Raw genomic sequence first — 13370 nt, forward strand, 5'->3', positions numbered from 1 at the left:
TGTACATTTAGGGTTTGATCGTGCTTTAGGACCATCTTTGATAAAAGCACCTTAACTACTTAAAAATCATACACTAACAATTAAATTGATAACATTTGGGGGTTTTGCACACTGTGGGCTGTTCTTGCCACCTGTATACACCTTCAGTTAAAATGTTCCTACGTTGCTACACGATTCATTGTACAGGAAGCTGATTATGTCCATTACACACATTGTCAACCTACCACACCCTCCTTGTGTAGTAATTACCACGGGGTGTTTTCTGAACTGTGCTGTACCAATATCTACATACTATTTCTTGTTACCACAGTTTCATTTGGTTCTATTACAGAAACTCCCAAAAATCCTTATTGTAATGGGGAAAAAAAACACAGAACAAAAAAATCAGAAGAGGGCTAATAAGAGGTTCAGGAGGGCAATTTGCCCCCCCCCCGGGCTGTTCCGGTTTCATGATTTTGGGCCACTGACCTCTAAAGAGTCCTGCCTTCATTAGCTAGCCACAATCTTATTGTTTGACGCACCCATTACTTTATCCTCTGAATAATGTCTAATCTTTGTATTTTTTGTTTTTACTTTTCAATGGTCAATATTGATTTATGTTTATTATATTTAAAGATCTCCCTTTGTGGAGTGAATTATACTATTCTACCAGTTTAGGCACAGATTTGGTTTGTATCTTATTTAGTGCTTTATAAGGGAAACTAAAGTACTATGCAAGATTTTTAGCTGGGAAGTTCGTGGTTTTGGCTGTGGAGTGGAGGTTATTCTTCTTGTTGGGTTTTCTCCGCTATGTGTTAAAAGTAAATGTGGTTGGAGTCACGTAGAAGAGCTTAGACACCTGACCATATGTATGCTTTTCCCTTGTTGCTTTATATATATGCTAACAGTGTGATTTTCTAAATCCTGGAAATTTGTTGTAAATGCTAGGTTTGCTGTTTTCAGTTCAACCCGTTTCTTAAAACCTTTTTTTTTTGTTAAAATAAATACTTAATAAGTAGAAAGAAAAAAAAAAGTATCTGCCAAAAATCTTTACCAAGAGATTTGGTGCCTTACGCTATTACTGTTCAACAGAAGAATCTCTGTTCATGGACAGGAAGGGTTTTTTTGGTTTGAAAAGTCTGCAGGTTTTAATTACATATTTTAATAACTTCTGGTGAATATTGAATCTTAAATCTCTACTGAGCGATCAGTGAAATCTTTCAATAGCCCAAGTTCTAAAAGAGAATAGCTAATGGCAAGGTAAAAATGATGATGTACGGTAGGCTTATGTTACTGACCACAAAGTGTCAAGAAATGAACCACAAACTCATTTGAGCAAGAACTCTGCATTCACGGGCAAAGGCAGAGGGATGAAAAACTTCCTGAATCATACATCCCTGATCAATAAAGCTTTTATTTTAAAATATAAACCTAAGCACTTACATTTCACACAGTGAGAGATTTTGTGAGCCACAAACTAAATGCCCTTCAAATTATATTTTTTATTCCAAAATCGGTTGTAAAGCTCACATTTTTAATAATTTTTACCTCTGTTTCTATATTGTGGGCACTTATTCATGTTTCGGTGACATCACCTGCTCCCACATTTCACAGATTTTTTTTTTTTTTCCTGCTGGAACAGGGTGAAAGCAAAAGGCAGTTTTAAAAGTAATTAACTATAAAGCAATTAAACAATGAAAAAATACTGTCTTAACATTTCAAACATATTCTTTTATGTTTTAAATTGTAAGGCATTCTAAAGCAATGCATGCTAACATTATGGGATTTCCACTTCAACATTTTATTGAGTCATGTGCGGATGTTGGAAAGGAAATTCACGTGATGAACTGTTGCTTTTAATTATGTTTTCCATGAACTCCACATCCAGCCGAGCAACTCTTACCGACACACCTTTGTTCCCATGATATGTTGTACTTAAATACAACCTCTAGTATCAAAGTGATTAATGATTAACAATGTTGCAGTGAATCAGCTGCTACACATTTTTCTCATGATGCAGATGACATCATTATGATGTGATGGCTGGGCACTGCTGTGGTTGGCATCTTCATAATGCGTAGATATGCGATGAGTTGATATTTACACATAATATGAAGACATCCTTGCCTAAGGTGTGGTTCAAGGGATGAAAAAATGCAATATGCTATCGTTGATTCTAATTTTTGACATTGTCTATAAGCTGCCCAATAAGATCAATGTAATAAGAAGCCAAGGTTAAAGGTTATTTATTCTTATATTGTTATTTTCGATATACTGTGCTGCGTTCAGTAAACATACATCTAGCCAGTAATTGGTATCTATCTCTCATATATCCTCTAGATACGTTATGATTGGAAGCTATTATAAGAGAGCGGTTTGATGTTTGTCAGGCAGTTCGCACTGGCCTATATACCAAGTCTTGCATGGTGTTATTTAAGAGAATCGCATTAAAAACACACAGTTGAACTGGGATCTGTCAGCCTAGGCTGCAAATAATGGAAAATATGGCTAGGAAAACATGCATGTGCCGAGGCTCTTATTTTCAATGTGATGAGTCCTAATAGATGAGTCCCAAAGGAGATGTTTCATTAGCAACATTGCCAAAGCCAGATTTCCCATTAGGGTATGCCAGCACACCAGTTCCTATGATTAACTGTTAAGCTGTAAGCGCGTATCAGTAACACGGTTCTGTGGATGTCTAAATTCTATAATGCTGCCTGTGAACAAGGAGTGATAACGCACTGTGGCATCATAGCTGATCGTCTGTAGTAATGATACATAACAGGGGTTCATTAAGCCAAGCTTCTAAAAGAGTGCCCATTCAGTATTAGTTAAAGCTGTTACCTGATCTTCATCTTCTCTGTAACATATCTTTTATCATTTTCTTCCATTGTGGATGTCCTATGCTTTTATTAAACCAGTGATGATGCATAATATAATACTTAATGTTTATGTGATCTCTGCTGACATGCTGGGCTTGTATACTTGTCCGCAAAACAACCGAGGTTATGTTCTGAGTGAATCATCTAATGCTTTTGTCCGCTGTGCTTTTATTTTAGGGATAGAACTCTGTCCGCCCAATCACAGATTCATGATAACGATGATTGGGAGTTTCACCGCTTTGGCTGGACAGTTCCTTCTTCCTGGTATTGCTGCACTCTGTGGAGACTGGCAAATCCTGCAAGCAGTCATCATCTGTCCATTCATCTTGATGCTGCCTTACTGGTAGTAAGTATCTCGCAATCCCATGTCATTGGCTGGGAAGATCCCTTTCTTAATGCCAAAATATGTGTGTGTGGGGGGGGGGGGGTTGTTGAATTTTAATATAAAGGTAATTCCTGAACCACAGGTTTTTAAGCACGAAATAGCCGTTTGCACTATAAAAATAAAATAGCGTGCATTTTTCATTGAAACCTAAACAGCTGCTCATATGCATTTAGCTGTATAAAATGGATTGAAAGTGGTTTGGGGGTTTTTTTTGGGGGGGGGGGTTGCATTGCAGTAAACTGTTTATCTGTCTCAGCAGCTCTAAAGTAAATCTGATTTGCACAGCAGCATCTTGTAATAAGGATAAGGGCAATAATGCCCAATGAAATGCTCCATACACTGTGTATATATGTGTGTGTGTGTGTATGCGTGTGAGTATGCAGCACATATGTATACACATATATCATAAAGCATAATGTGTGTTGCCCCTTTGTACTAAAGCTTGTCTCAGGTGGATGATTACTTACTTTGTCTATGGGATAATAATTTAAGTAAGCCTTTCTTTACATGCTAGAAAAGATGAGTAGGAAGTGTAGCTGAGCGAGCAGGACAGGGATGTGTAGCCCATGCGTTTCATTGATTGGCAGTGGAGACGCTGATCCTTTTCTGAGTAGCTGCAGATCTGTGAATTGACACAGCGTAGTTTGGAAAGCTGGTGGCTTATATTCCATATCCAGCACTGCCGAAAGCTCTTTATGCAAGTGCAGTGTAGCATAGAGTGACAAAATCCTGGCATGATTCAGTGTACAGGCCAGCTGCATCAGTATGGTGCATAGGAGATCAGATGTTGCAATAACCTATTTATTACAGAAGCCCCTGGTAGTTGGGAATGTTAGAGTTGTTTGGTTTTACTTGAGAGAGATGCCTTTATACCAAAGAGAGATTATTTTTTTATTTATATATAATATACATATAATAATGTTATAGTATGTAAATAATCTGCAATTATCTAAACATGATAGTAACCAAATATTTTATCTCGTAGTATTTTCCCAGAATCCCTGAGATGGCTCATGGCTACACTTCAGTTTGAGGCTTCCAAGAAACAAATTCTTGAGATCATTCACAGAAACCGAGTGAACACCGAAACTGATATAAAAGGAGTAATGCCTGGTGAGTACTGTTTGCATTATGTCTGCAGTGTTTTTGGTAAAAGTGATATCACTTTTGGGGTGTCAATATAAGACCTATGGGTTTTTATTGGGGTCACAATAATTGAGCCAAATGATTGTCGTACACACATTTTCTTTCTTTTTTTAAAAAAAAAAATATAGTGACCATGTTAGCAAGCATACAAAACATTTTACTTTATATTACTTTTTCATAAATTATTTTGTATAACGGTTTCCCCTAAGAGAAGACATTTTACAAACAGCGATCAAATACAGCAACCATACATATAAAGTTTATGGTCATATGTCAGATATGACAGACAGATCTTTTGGAAAATAGAACAAAAATGTATTTTTGTTACAAATCATAAATTACCATATTCATATTACTAGAAATAAACCCATTCATTTTTATGGAGACGTTCCTATTCCATATGTGCGATTTCTCTTAGTTAATTAGTTGTATCCTGAAATGGATGGGGAAGATAACCATTTAGACAATATTTGCGCATGGATATCTAATTTGCCTTCATTAGAATAAAAACCCCTTTCCATATTACATTGATAGCTAATTTGATTAATGATTTCATGCCACATTATTTCATCCTGGGTTTTTTCCAATATCCGGAAATTCAGATTTTAGTCGCTAATAAGATACGGATTAACAACTTTAATCTGATATTTATCTAATAAAGGCAAATTAGTATGTAGAAGAAAAGTATGGGGCTGCAATAATACTTCAATAATACTCACTTGTTAGTTAATGGATTCTAATACATCACATTCCCACCAAATCTGAACTAACATTCCTATTTCTCTTAAACATCGCCAACATCTGTCCCATAATGTGATATCTGTTATGTAATTTCTATGGTGTTAAATCGATAGATTCATTTTATAATGTAACCCCATCACGTTAATGTTAAACTTTGCGCTATGTTAAAATGGACGAGTATACCTGTGACAAATGGGTAAAATCTTAGGCTGCTCATAGGCTACGCCGATTAATTAACACCTTTTCTCGCTGATATAATATAGTTGACATCCCTACTTAAATACAGATGGCAATACAGAATGTCTTTACACATTGATAAGTAATTACAACCATATGGTTGATACATTAGTGATTGTCTACAATGCAATCTTGTTGGTCTATTGAAGCGTCTTAGTGCTGGTTTATTTAGAATGTCCCTAGGTATATCTAAGAGTGTAAAGATACACAACAATAGGATCATATCCATTGGAAGAAATGTTTGGCAGTATGCTGTAAGGCAAAACACAAGTGCCATTGCATTTCTATTCATTGTAGCCTTAATTTGATTTAACCTTATTTGATTTATAAGCAATTTGTTCGTTATTTTTAATAGTCCTAGTTAACATTTTTGTACTTCCCATTTCGGTGCAAGCCGAAGCCGTAGCGAATATTGAACCTTTCTCACTTTTTGTGGTGATTATCACATCATTGGTTCAAATATAAAGTCTAGCTTATTTAACCCCTTAATGACAAAATGCATTGTTTTCAATGCGTTTAGGGACTGCCCATTGTCCTTAAGGGGTTAAACCTATATAAAAACAAGATTCTTTAGTTGTTTTGGGAGGAGGGGTTTAAGCATTTAAAAAAAAAAAAAGTATATCTTAAGTGGTAACGAAACCTTAATTTATGTATTCCAGAGCTGGAGAGGAACCTTAGCAGTAGTACCAAGAAGGTTTTCATCCTCAAACTTGTTAAGACAAGGAATCTGTGGAAGAATATTGTTGTTCTCTGCGTGAATTCGTAAGTAAAATCATTTAGTTTGTTCAAGAATAACAACCAACTTATATGCTTTCCATATCTATTCTAATAATACATGTTTTGAATAAATATATATTGAATTACCTACATTTTTGGCGCTGTATAAATAGTAATATATCTTATTCTGCTTGTTGTATACAGTGGTTCACTTGTCATGTTTTGCACAGTAGTAATTACCATGTCTGTGTCCAGAAAAATAGGAATTACATGTTTAGAATATTTCTAATTTTTTGTTACCAACTGTACCTGCCAAGCAAACATACACTAGTTGATCTGTCAGTTTGTTTTTTTCCACTGAAGGTCACATGAAACTAACACAGAAACCTTTAAGAAGCATTTACGGTTTCAGAAGCAACACCCTATCAGTAACTGCTTTTATGTCACATGACAAGTGTTCCAAGGAAACAAAAATACGAACGAGGCCAAATTTTACTTAATTTGACCTTGGTTTACTGGAAATGCTTTAATGGTACATTTAGTTACTAAAGGGTTTTTTTTCTATTGAATGACATTTAATTGTAGATATAACATCATGTCTACTGTATGTTTGTCCCATTTTCAACTTTACCCTGTTCAGGGTCTAAGCCAGTTTTAATCATGCGGACACGTTTTTTTGTAAACACCCTGAAACTGGTTGGTCATTCCTCATAGCTCATATTTGCCGTTCGTTTTTGCTTTGCAATTATAAAACGTTTGTGTGTTTTAAAATCGAATTAATGCAAAAGGAAAAGCAACCACGTCCAGTATTTCTTAATTCTGCATTCTTGATACGATGCTATGAGAAAATCCTTGTCTTTGTTATTAAAAATGTGGTTTTGTGTCCCCCCTACAGGCTGACTGGTTTCGGAATACACCACTGTTTTGCGAAAAGCCTAATGGACCCAGACATTAACTTGCCCATAATCTACAATTTCTATGTCAACTATTACACCTTGGCAGGGATCGCTTTGGCTTCGTGCTTAGTCATGTGCCCTGTTGTTAGTTTTATGGGCCGGAGAGGGGGACTGCTTTTCTTCATGATCGTGACAGTCCTGGCATCTCTCCTCCAACTGGGTCTTCTCAATTGTAAGTCCTTTTCAATATTTGTTTTTTCTTTTTATAGATTTCAGTACCTTTAAAATGTAATTGACGCATGCCTTCCACCCATTATTAAGTTTTAATTTTATTTTAACTAGTCTAAAAAACTAGCAACTAAGCTCCTATTGACTCTATTCTTGAAATTGCCATTCTTTTTGGAGTCCGTTCGCTAAAGAGTTTGTAGGAGGTTTGGAAATCAACTCCCTATCAGTCATGATGCATTATTGAGGGCAAACCCTAGTACCCTGCACCTGTACCTGCATAATTAATGCAGTATAGGTCTTAACTATAGAGGGGCAGTCCAACTCATCTTGCAGGAAGAACGTTCCATTCATTCCAAACTAGATGTTCTATTTAATTTTATTATTGTGAGCCCTATCTGTAAAATCAGGAATAATATTGTTAGAAATTGGTGGATATCAATCTGAAACCTGTATGACATTGCTAATGTTTTCTCTTTTTTTTCTTTTTCTTCCAACCTTTTCCTGAACGTCCAAAGTAATCGGAAAATACACTCTGCACCCTGAAACAGGTATGTTTGCATTTATTCGCATCATTTGTATATATTAAGGGTTTGGATGTCATAAAAATTAACTGTAGATATGTATTCATACAGCTAGGTTTTTCTCCTATAATCCATGTACTTTTTGTGATGTTATATAGAAGGCACCCATGTGCAGAGCCTATTGGACTCTGGAAGGATGATGGTCAGGATGGCTGATGATGGTCAGTCAACCGTGTCCTGTTTTGACCCCAAAATATTAATGTACAACTAACTGCTCCACTTTCTTTGGCAGCGGTAATGGTATAAATTCATGACTTTGTTTTCCCACCTGCAGGAATGAGCAACGCTGTGAAAAATAAATTCTCGTTCGTCTTCTCTGTTATCGGGATGTTTTCGTCTCATGCAGTGGGAAGTCTAAGTGTATTCTTCTGTGCAGAAATCACCCCCACAGTCATCAGGTAAGAAACTCTGAACTATAACTATAGTGTAGTTATTCATTTGTTCAGTTCATTTTGCCGGGATATTTTACCCAATGAATCACTATCTTTAGAAAGCGAGGATTTTAGACCTGAAAACATTAAACTGCTAATTAGAGCATGCCCTGACCGGACTACTATAATTGATGCATAAATCAGGAGAAACAAATAGTATTGCCCTATAAAAGCCCGACTGGTAGGCAAAACATCTGAAATATATAAAAAACCGTTACACCGTTGGAGAGCTGTCAACATAGCATACAGTATATTAATATTTATATTGCAGAACAGTACACCTTAAATATATGCTTGTTGGGGAAACTCGGTTACTAGTACATAAAATAGAATCCTTTGTCTATTTATTAAAACTGAATTTAAGCCAGCAAGAACGTAAGCATTAATAAGCAGAATTAGCAGAAGTCATCAAAGCACATTACACGTGGACCTTACCCACCAATACGCTCAGTACCTGTCAAGAAGAGGCTATTTGTATTATTTCATGGGTTAATTATATTTAAGTACATGGCAGTAGACACAGACAGGTGTGTACAATGGATTCTAGTGACTTCCACACTGTCTGTGTTGCATCAGATATCACCTGAAACCGCTTCAATGCTTTCTATTGTCTGGTAAATATTCCCTGTGAAAGAGTCCTTAAGTCCCTAATGTTACATACAGAGTATTACAGGATTGTGGATTTTTCTTATTAACTCATTAACGACGGTATAAAAAAAAAAAAAAAATAGGGCTTCACAATAGGCTTACAATGCCCATATTATAATATATATGTGACATTTTTTAAAATTTTCTTTTTTAGCTAAATTGATATATATATTGTATATAATATTATAATAAAAAAAAAATATATATATATATATATATATATAACACACACACACACACAAAATCTGGCCTGGTCAAATCACCTGTACTATTATAGGCCACAGTGGACATTACTAGTATCCACAGTTTCAGAAGGCTGAAGTTTCTTCTAAATGCTTCCACCTTCTGTCCAATGCATGCAACCAATTAAAGAAAAGGTCTCCTCGTTGTATCATTGTAAATGACACTTTGACTTTCAAAGAGACGACTAGTATGTGTACCACTGCCCTAGCAAAGTGCCATTTTTGTTCTGTTTATCTGTTTAGACAGGTGACAGGTCACCTTAACATTATATTGAGATCGCTTTTTAGTGCTGCTTTTTGTAAGTGTCTGCCCTCTAGTGGTTGAATAGAGGGGACATTAAACACAGAACCTGAATATATCCATAAATCCAATGCAACTCTTTTGAAGATATCTTAAAACATAAAACTAGAACAGTAGTGCAATACAGTACACTTAAACTATTCCTCCCCAATGATGGTTACACTTACAAAGGAGAATATAATATAGGCTCCTCAAGGTATACACCCAGGACCTCCACGTATACAATGACCCCTCAGCAGAGAAAAGAGGATGTATTTCCAATTTGAAATCTTACCAGTGTCCCTTCGCATGAATTTAAATATTGTTCGTTAAGTTTTGCTGTGTATGTTAACTAATGATGCCGTTAAGGAATACGTAAAACTAATTAAATCAGTGTAAATGCAAGTTTCTAAATCGTCACCCTGATCCATATCCTTGTATTTTAGGCAGATGCAACATCTAGATAAACGCCAGGTCGTGCAAAATTAATAAGAGATCACAGTCTTTTAGTATTTCGAGAACTGTGTTGTTTTTTTATTACTGTGGCCTATCGTATTGCCAAGTGCCCCTGTTAATTCTCCAGCTCTTTAGTCACAATCAGGAATGGAAGAAAAATCAAAACAAATTCTTTGTGTGTGATCTCTACGAAATATTCATATTTAAGAAATAGAATCAAATATAAAAGTAGAAATGCCAAATGTAGTGCTTTAGTTTTAACTAACCACAAGACTAACCCTGTAGCCTTTTTAAGATATCTTATATTTTAATATTATTTCTAGCATTTTGTTCCCAGTCATGTTTTATAGGAAATGAGTAAGGGCACTCCTGAAACACTCCGTTGTCTGCCCAGTCAAGCAAATTTCTTTGTCACAATTACACCGTGAAGAGGAAAAATTTAGCAAGACTGGATCATATAAATATTTTTCTATATATATCAGAACAGCATAATGACTTTAATGTTTACATTCATTTGAGCTGTGGAAGGTTTTTAAAGATTGTGGTCTTTTTTTTCAGGGGAAGTGGCCTTGGACTCGTTCTCGCAAGTGCTGGGTTTGGAATGCTAACAGCCCCCATCATGGAGCTCCACAATAAGAAGGGATACTTTCTCCACCATGTTATATTCGCCTGTTGCACGCTCATCTGCACCATATGCATTCTACTGCTGCCAGAGAGCAAGAACCAAAATCTGCCTGAGAATATCAACGATGGAGAGCACTATACACGCCAGCCTCTGTTGAGCCACAAGAAAGGCGAACAACCCCTCTTATTAACTAACTCGGAGCTTAAGGACTACTCTGGTCTCCATGATTCAGCAGCTCTGGGGGATGCCATGTCTGAAAATGCAACTGTCAACGGCATAAAGTCAACATAACTGGCCGTCATTCATGGAGGAACATCTATTGCATTCGTTATTTGATTTAACCTTTGCACAGGTCTTGCAGGCCATAAAAAGGATGATTTAAAACTGGGCTACACCTCGCATACAAATAGTGAGCCCCTATAAACTCAATAACATGAAGAATAAACACCGGAATATAGTCTTTATTCCATAATCATCCTATTATTAATGTACTGTGTATGTTTTTTTTATATTTTAATTCATCTCTTGTAGATGTTCTAACAAGATTATTTTAGATTTTTTTGAATTTTCATCAAATCATGAAGTGGAATCGTTGGTTTCTGTTACAACTCTGCAGAATTGAATTTCACAGTAGGGATGCCACTTTTAATAACCACTGTATTCTTAATCCAGGTCTGATCTCCCAATAATCTGTTCATGAAATACAATCACTTACAAATTAAGTAGTGTGTCTGCTCCAAAACCTTCAAGAGTTTGCTACATGGATTCCCAGCAGAGATTAAATGAACACTTAAATTTAGTAACTTTATTATGTATATATTGAAACATTTTGTGAACATTGTTTGGGCTTTGGCTTGGCACCACTCCCACAAGGGGCTTGCTGCTGCCCACAGGTGCATCATCTTTACTGCACAGAAAGTAAGAAGAGACATTTCTTGATCTATACCTAAGTGAACATGAAAGGGAAGACTGTGACAGAACACTTTAGAACAGGAGCTAACGGACTCCACGTTCATATAAAGTTCTGTTTAATTTTGTGTTTTTGTTTTTCTATCTAGGATACTTGAGCAATACAGACCATTTGGGAAATGATATAAATATCACTACCTTCATAGAATAAGCCTGTTGGCTGCTAAATACTCACAACATGCAGCTTTTACCGAGCGTACCTATTGGTTAATCCTCAGGTTTCGCATTTTAGGTTGAAGACAGTTGGGGAGGTCTTTTAGAAATACTTAGTATATATATATGTGCCAAATTGTTCTTGTATGAATGAGCCTTGTCCTGCTGCACCTAGTGTGGGTTTGACATCTATTTGAGGTTAATGTTTTTAGCTGAATTACTAGCTATACTGCTTCTATGTCTTCAACACTGGTGCTCATTCACATGGGAGAATGTATATTCAAGAGCATTCAGTTGGTTGTGGAGAAAATTCTTAGCCCTCTCACTTCATACATGTGTAGTGATACAATAGTAGAATTATTGTACTGCACATGCTTCTGCTTCCCCTTAACCCCAGATTTCTGTACATATAGAAATAGTGTGGGTTGGGCATACATGTAACAATGAGCGATTATCTCTAGGCTTGCTTACCCATAAAAAAAAAAAAAATGGTACTCCAAACACTTGATTTTTCTGACATCCCTTTTGGGAATCGGCAAAGCGTTCTTGTTGTCTTAAGATATTACGTGATGAATTTTCTTACTGCTGAAAATGGTATTTAATTCTAAAAGATATAATGTGATACAAGACAAGTTACCAAACATAAGAGAGCAGGGCCCTGTGTGAGATATGTTTTGCCCAGCAAGACAATGGAAGCGAAGAAATGCATTAACCTTCTCCAAACGGTACCTGCGTGCCTGTTGCTACCAAATGACATTGTGGTACCAGGTTGTGGAGATAGTCATGGTTGGGATCCATTCGATGACTTTGTCATTAGCTGTGAAAATAACTTGTTAATGTTGCAGGCATCTCTGTTACAAGAAAGTATGGCTGAGATCTATATCATGCCATTTATTCCTTCATACAGTAGATATGGCTGTTACTGGACCAGACTTGTGCTAGAAGGCTCCCACTGAATCATACGAATGGATAATTTGCCCTATTGTTGGGAAAGACGTTTGTGGTAGCTGGTTAAATCCATGAGAATGCAGTAACATGTCATGATCTATGTACTGGCTATAAATGCCTTGAAAAAGTGTGCTCATGTAGGCTTACTTTTCAAACTTTGTCTTGTGCTAAACCTGCCATATAGTAGATAAGTAGATAACAGTAGACCTGTGTCCTGTTACATTTAGTATTTTTGTTTCTTATTTTTAATACTATTTAGCGAAATGGGCCAGATCCAGTGCCATAAATAAATCTGTCACAAGTAACTGAATAGCAAGCGTTGCATGGGTTGCGATGGGGAATACATTGTATGAAAAGTGAGAGATTGTATAAAATGTGTCACTGTTTAGCATGTGTTTTTCCTTTGCGGTCTGTGGGAGGAATGCAATTCAGTTACTAACTATAGACGTTAAATTAAGGCCAAGGAGAGCTATGCTAGTTAGCGGGGATTCTGAGAACGGTCCGAGAGAGTAGGCCAGCACACTTTACAATAATAATCACATCCACGGGCGGCAATTTGGGAATTGGTCGGGGACTTGTACAGATGAGACTTTTAATGTTAGTGTTTTAATAAATGTTGCTAAATGTTGTAGAGCCAAACCACGTGTTCACCAAACTGGAAGAAGTGCCATTATAAGAACTCTGAGTGTTAACCGTTTCACTGTCAGAGGGACCTAGAGAGCACTGCATCCCCTCTAGAACAGATGGGATCCCGACGCACCTTATCATACTATTGTGTAACGAATTGTGTTGTGAGCGTTTTTGTTTTTTTTTGGGGGGGGGTTGT

The 13370-nt window shown here is 36.5% G+C and overlaps 1 protein-coding gene across 1 annotated transcript in view; it reads left to right on the forward strand.

Moving 5' to 3' along the window:
* Positions 1-12562, forward strand: part of SLC22A23 (solute carrier family 22 member 23) — a 55207-nt gene extending 42645 nt beyond the window's left edge. The window contains exons 4-10 of the mRNA XM_053466300.1: positions 3039-3207; positions 4232-4359; positions 6030-6132; positions 6983-7215; positions 7727-7759; positions 8067-8190; positions 10408-12562. Coding sequence (XP_053322275.1) covers positions 3039-3207; positions 4232-4359; positions 6030-6132; positions 6983-7215; positions 7727-7759; positions 8067-8190; positions 10408-10765 — 1148 coding nt within the window. The 3' untranslated portion in view covers positions 10766-12562. The remainder of the gene's footprint in view (positions 1-3038; positions 3208-4231; positions 4360-6029; positions 6133-6982; positions 7216-7726; positions 7760-8066; positions 8191-10407) is intronic.
* Positions 12563-13370: the final 808 nt, after the last annotated feature.

This window comes from Spea bombifrons, chromosome 5 (genome assembly GCF_027358695.1).
Source record: "Spea bombifrons isolate aSpeBom1 chromosome 5, aSpeBom1.2.pri, whole genome shotgun sequence".
NCBI classification, from domain to species: domain Eukaryota; kingdom Metazoa; phylum Chordata; class Amphibia; order Anura; family Pelobatidae; genus Spea; species Spea bombifrons.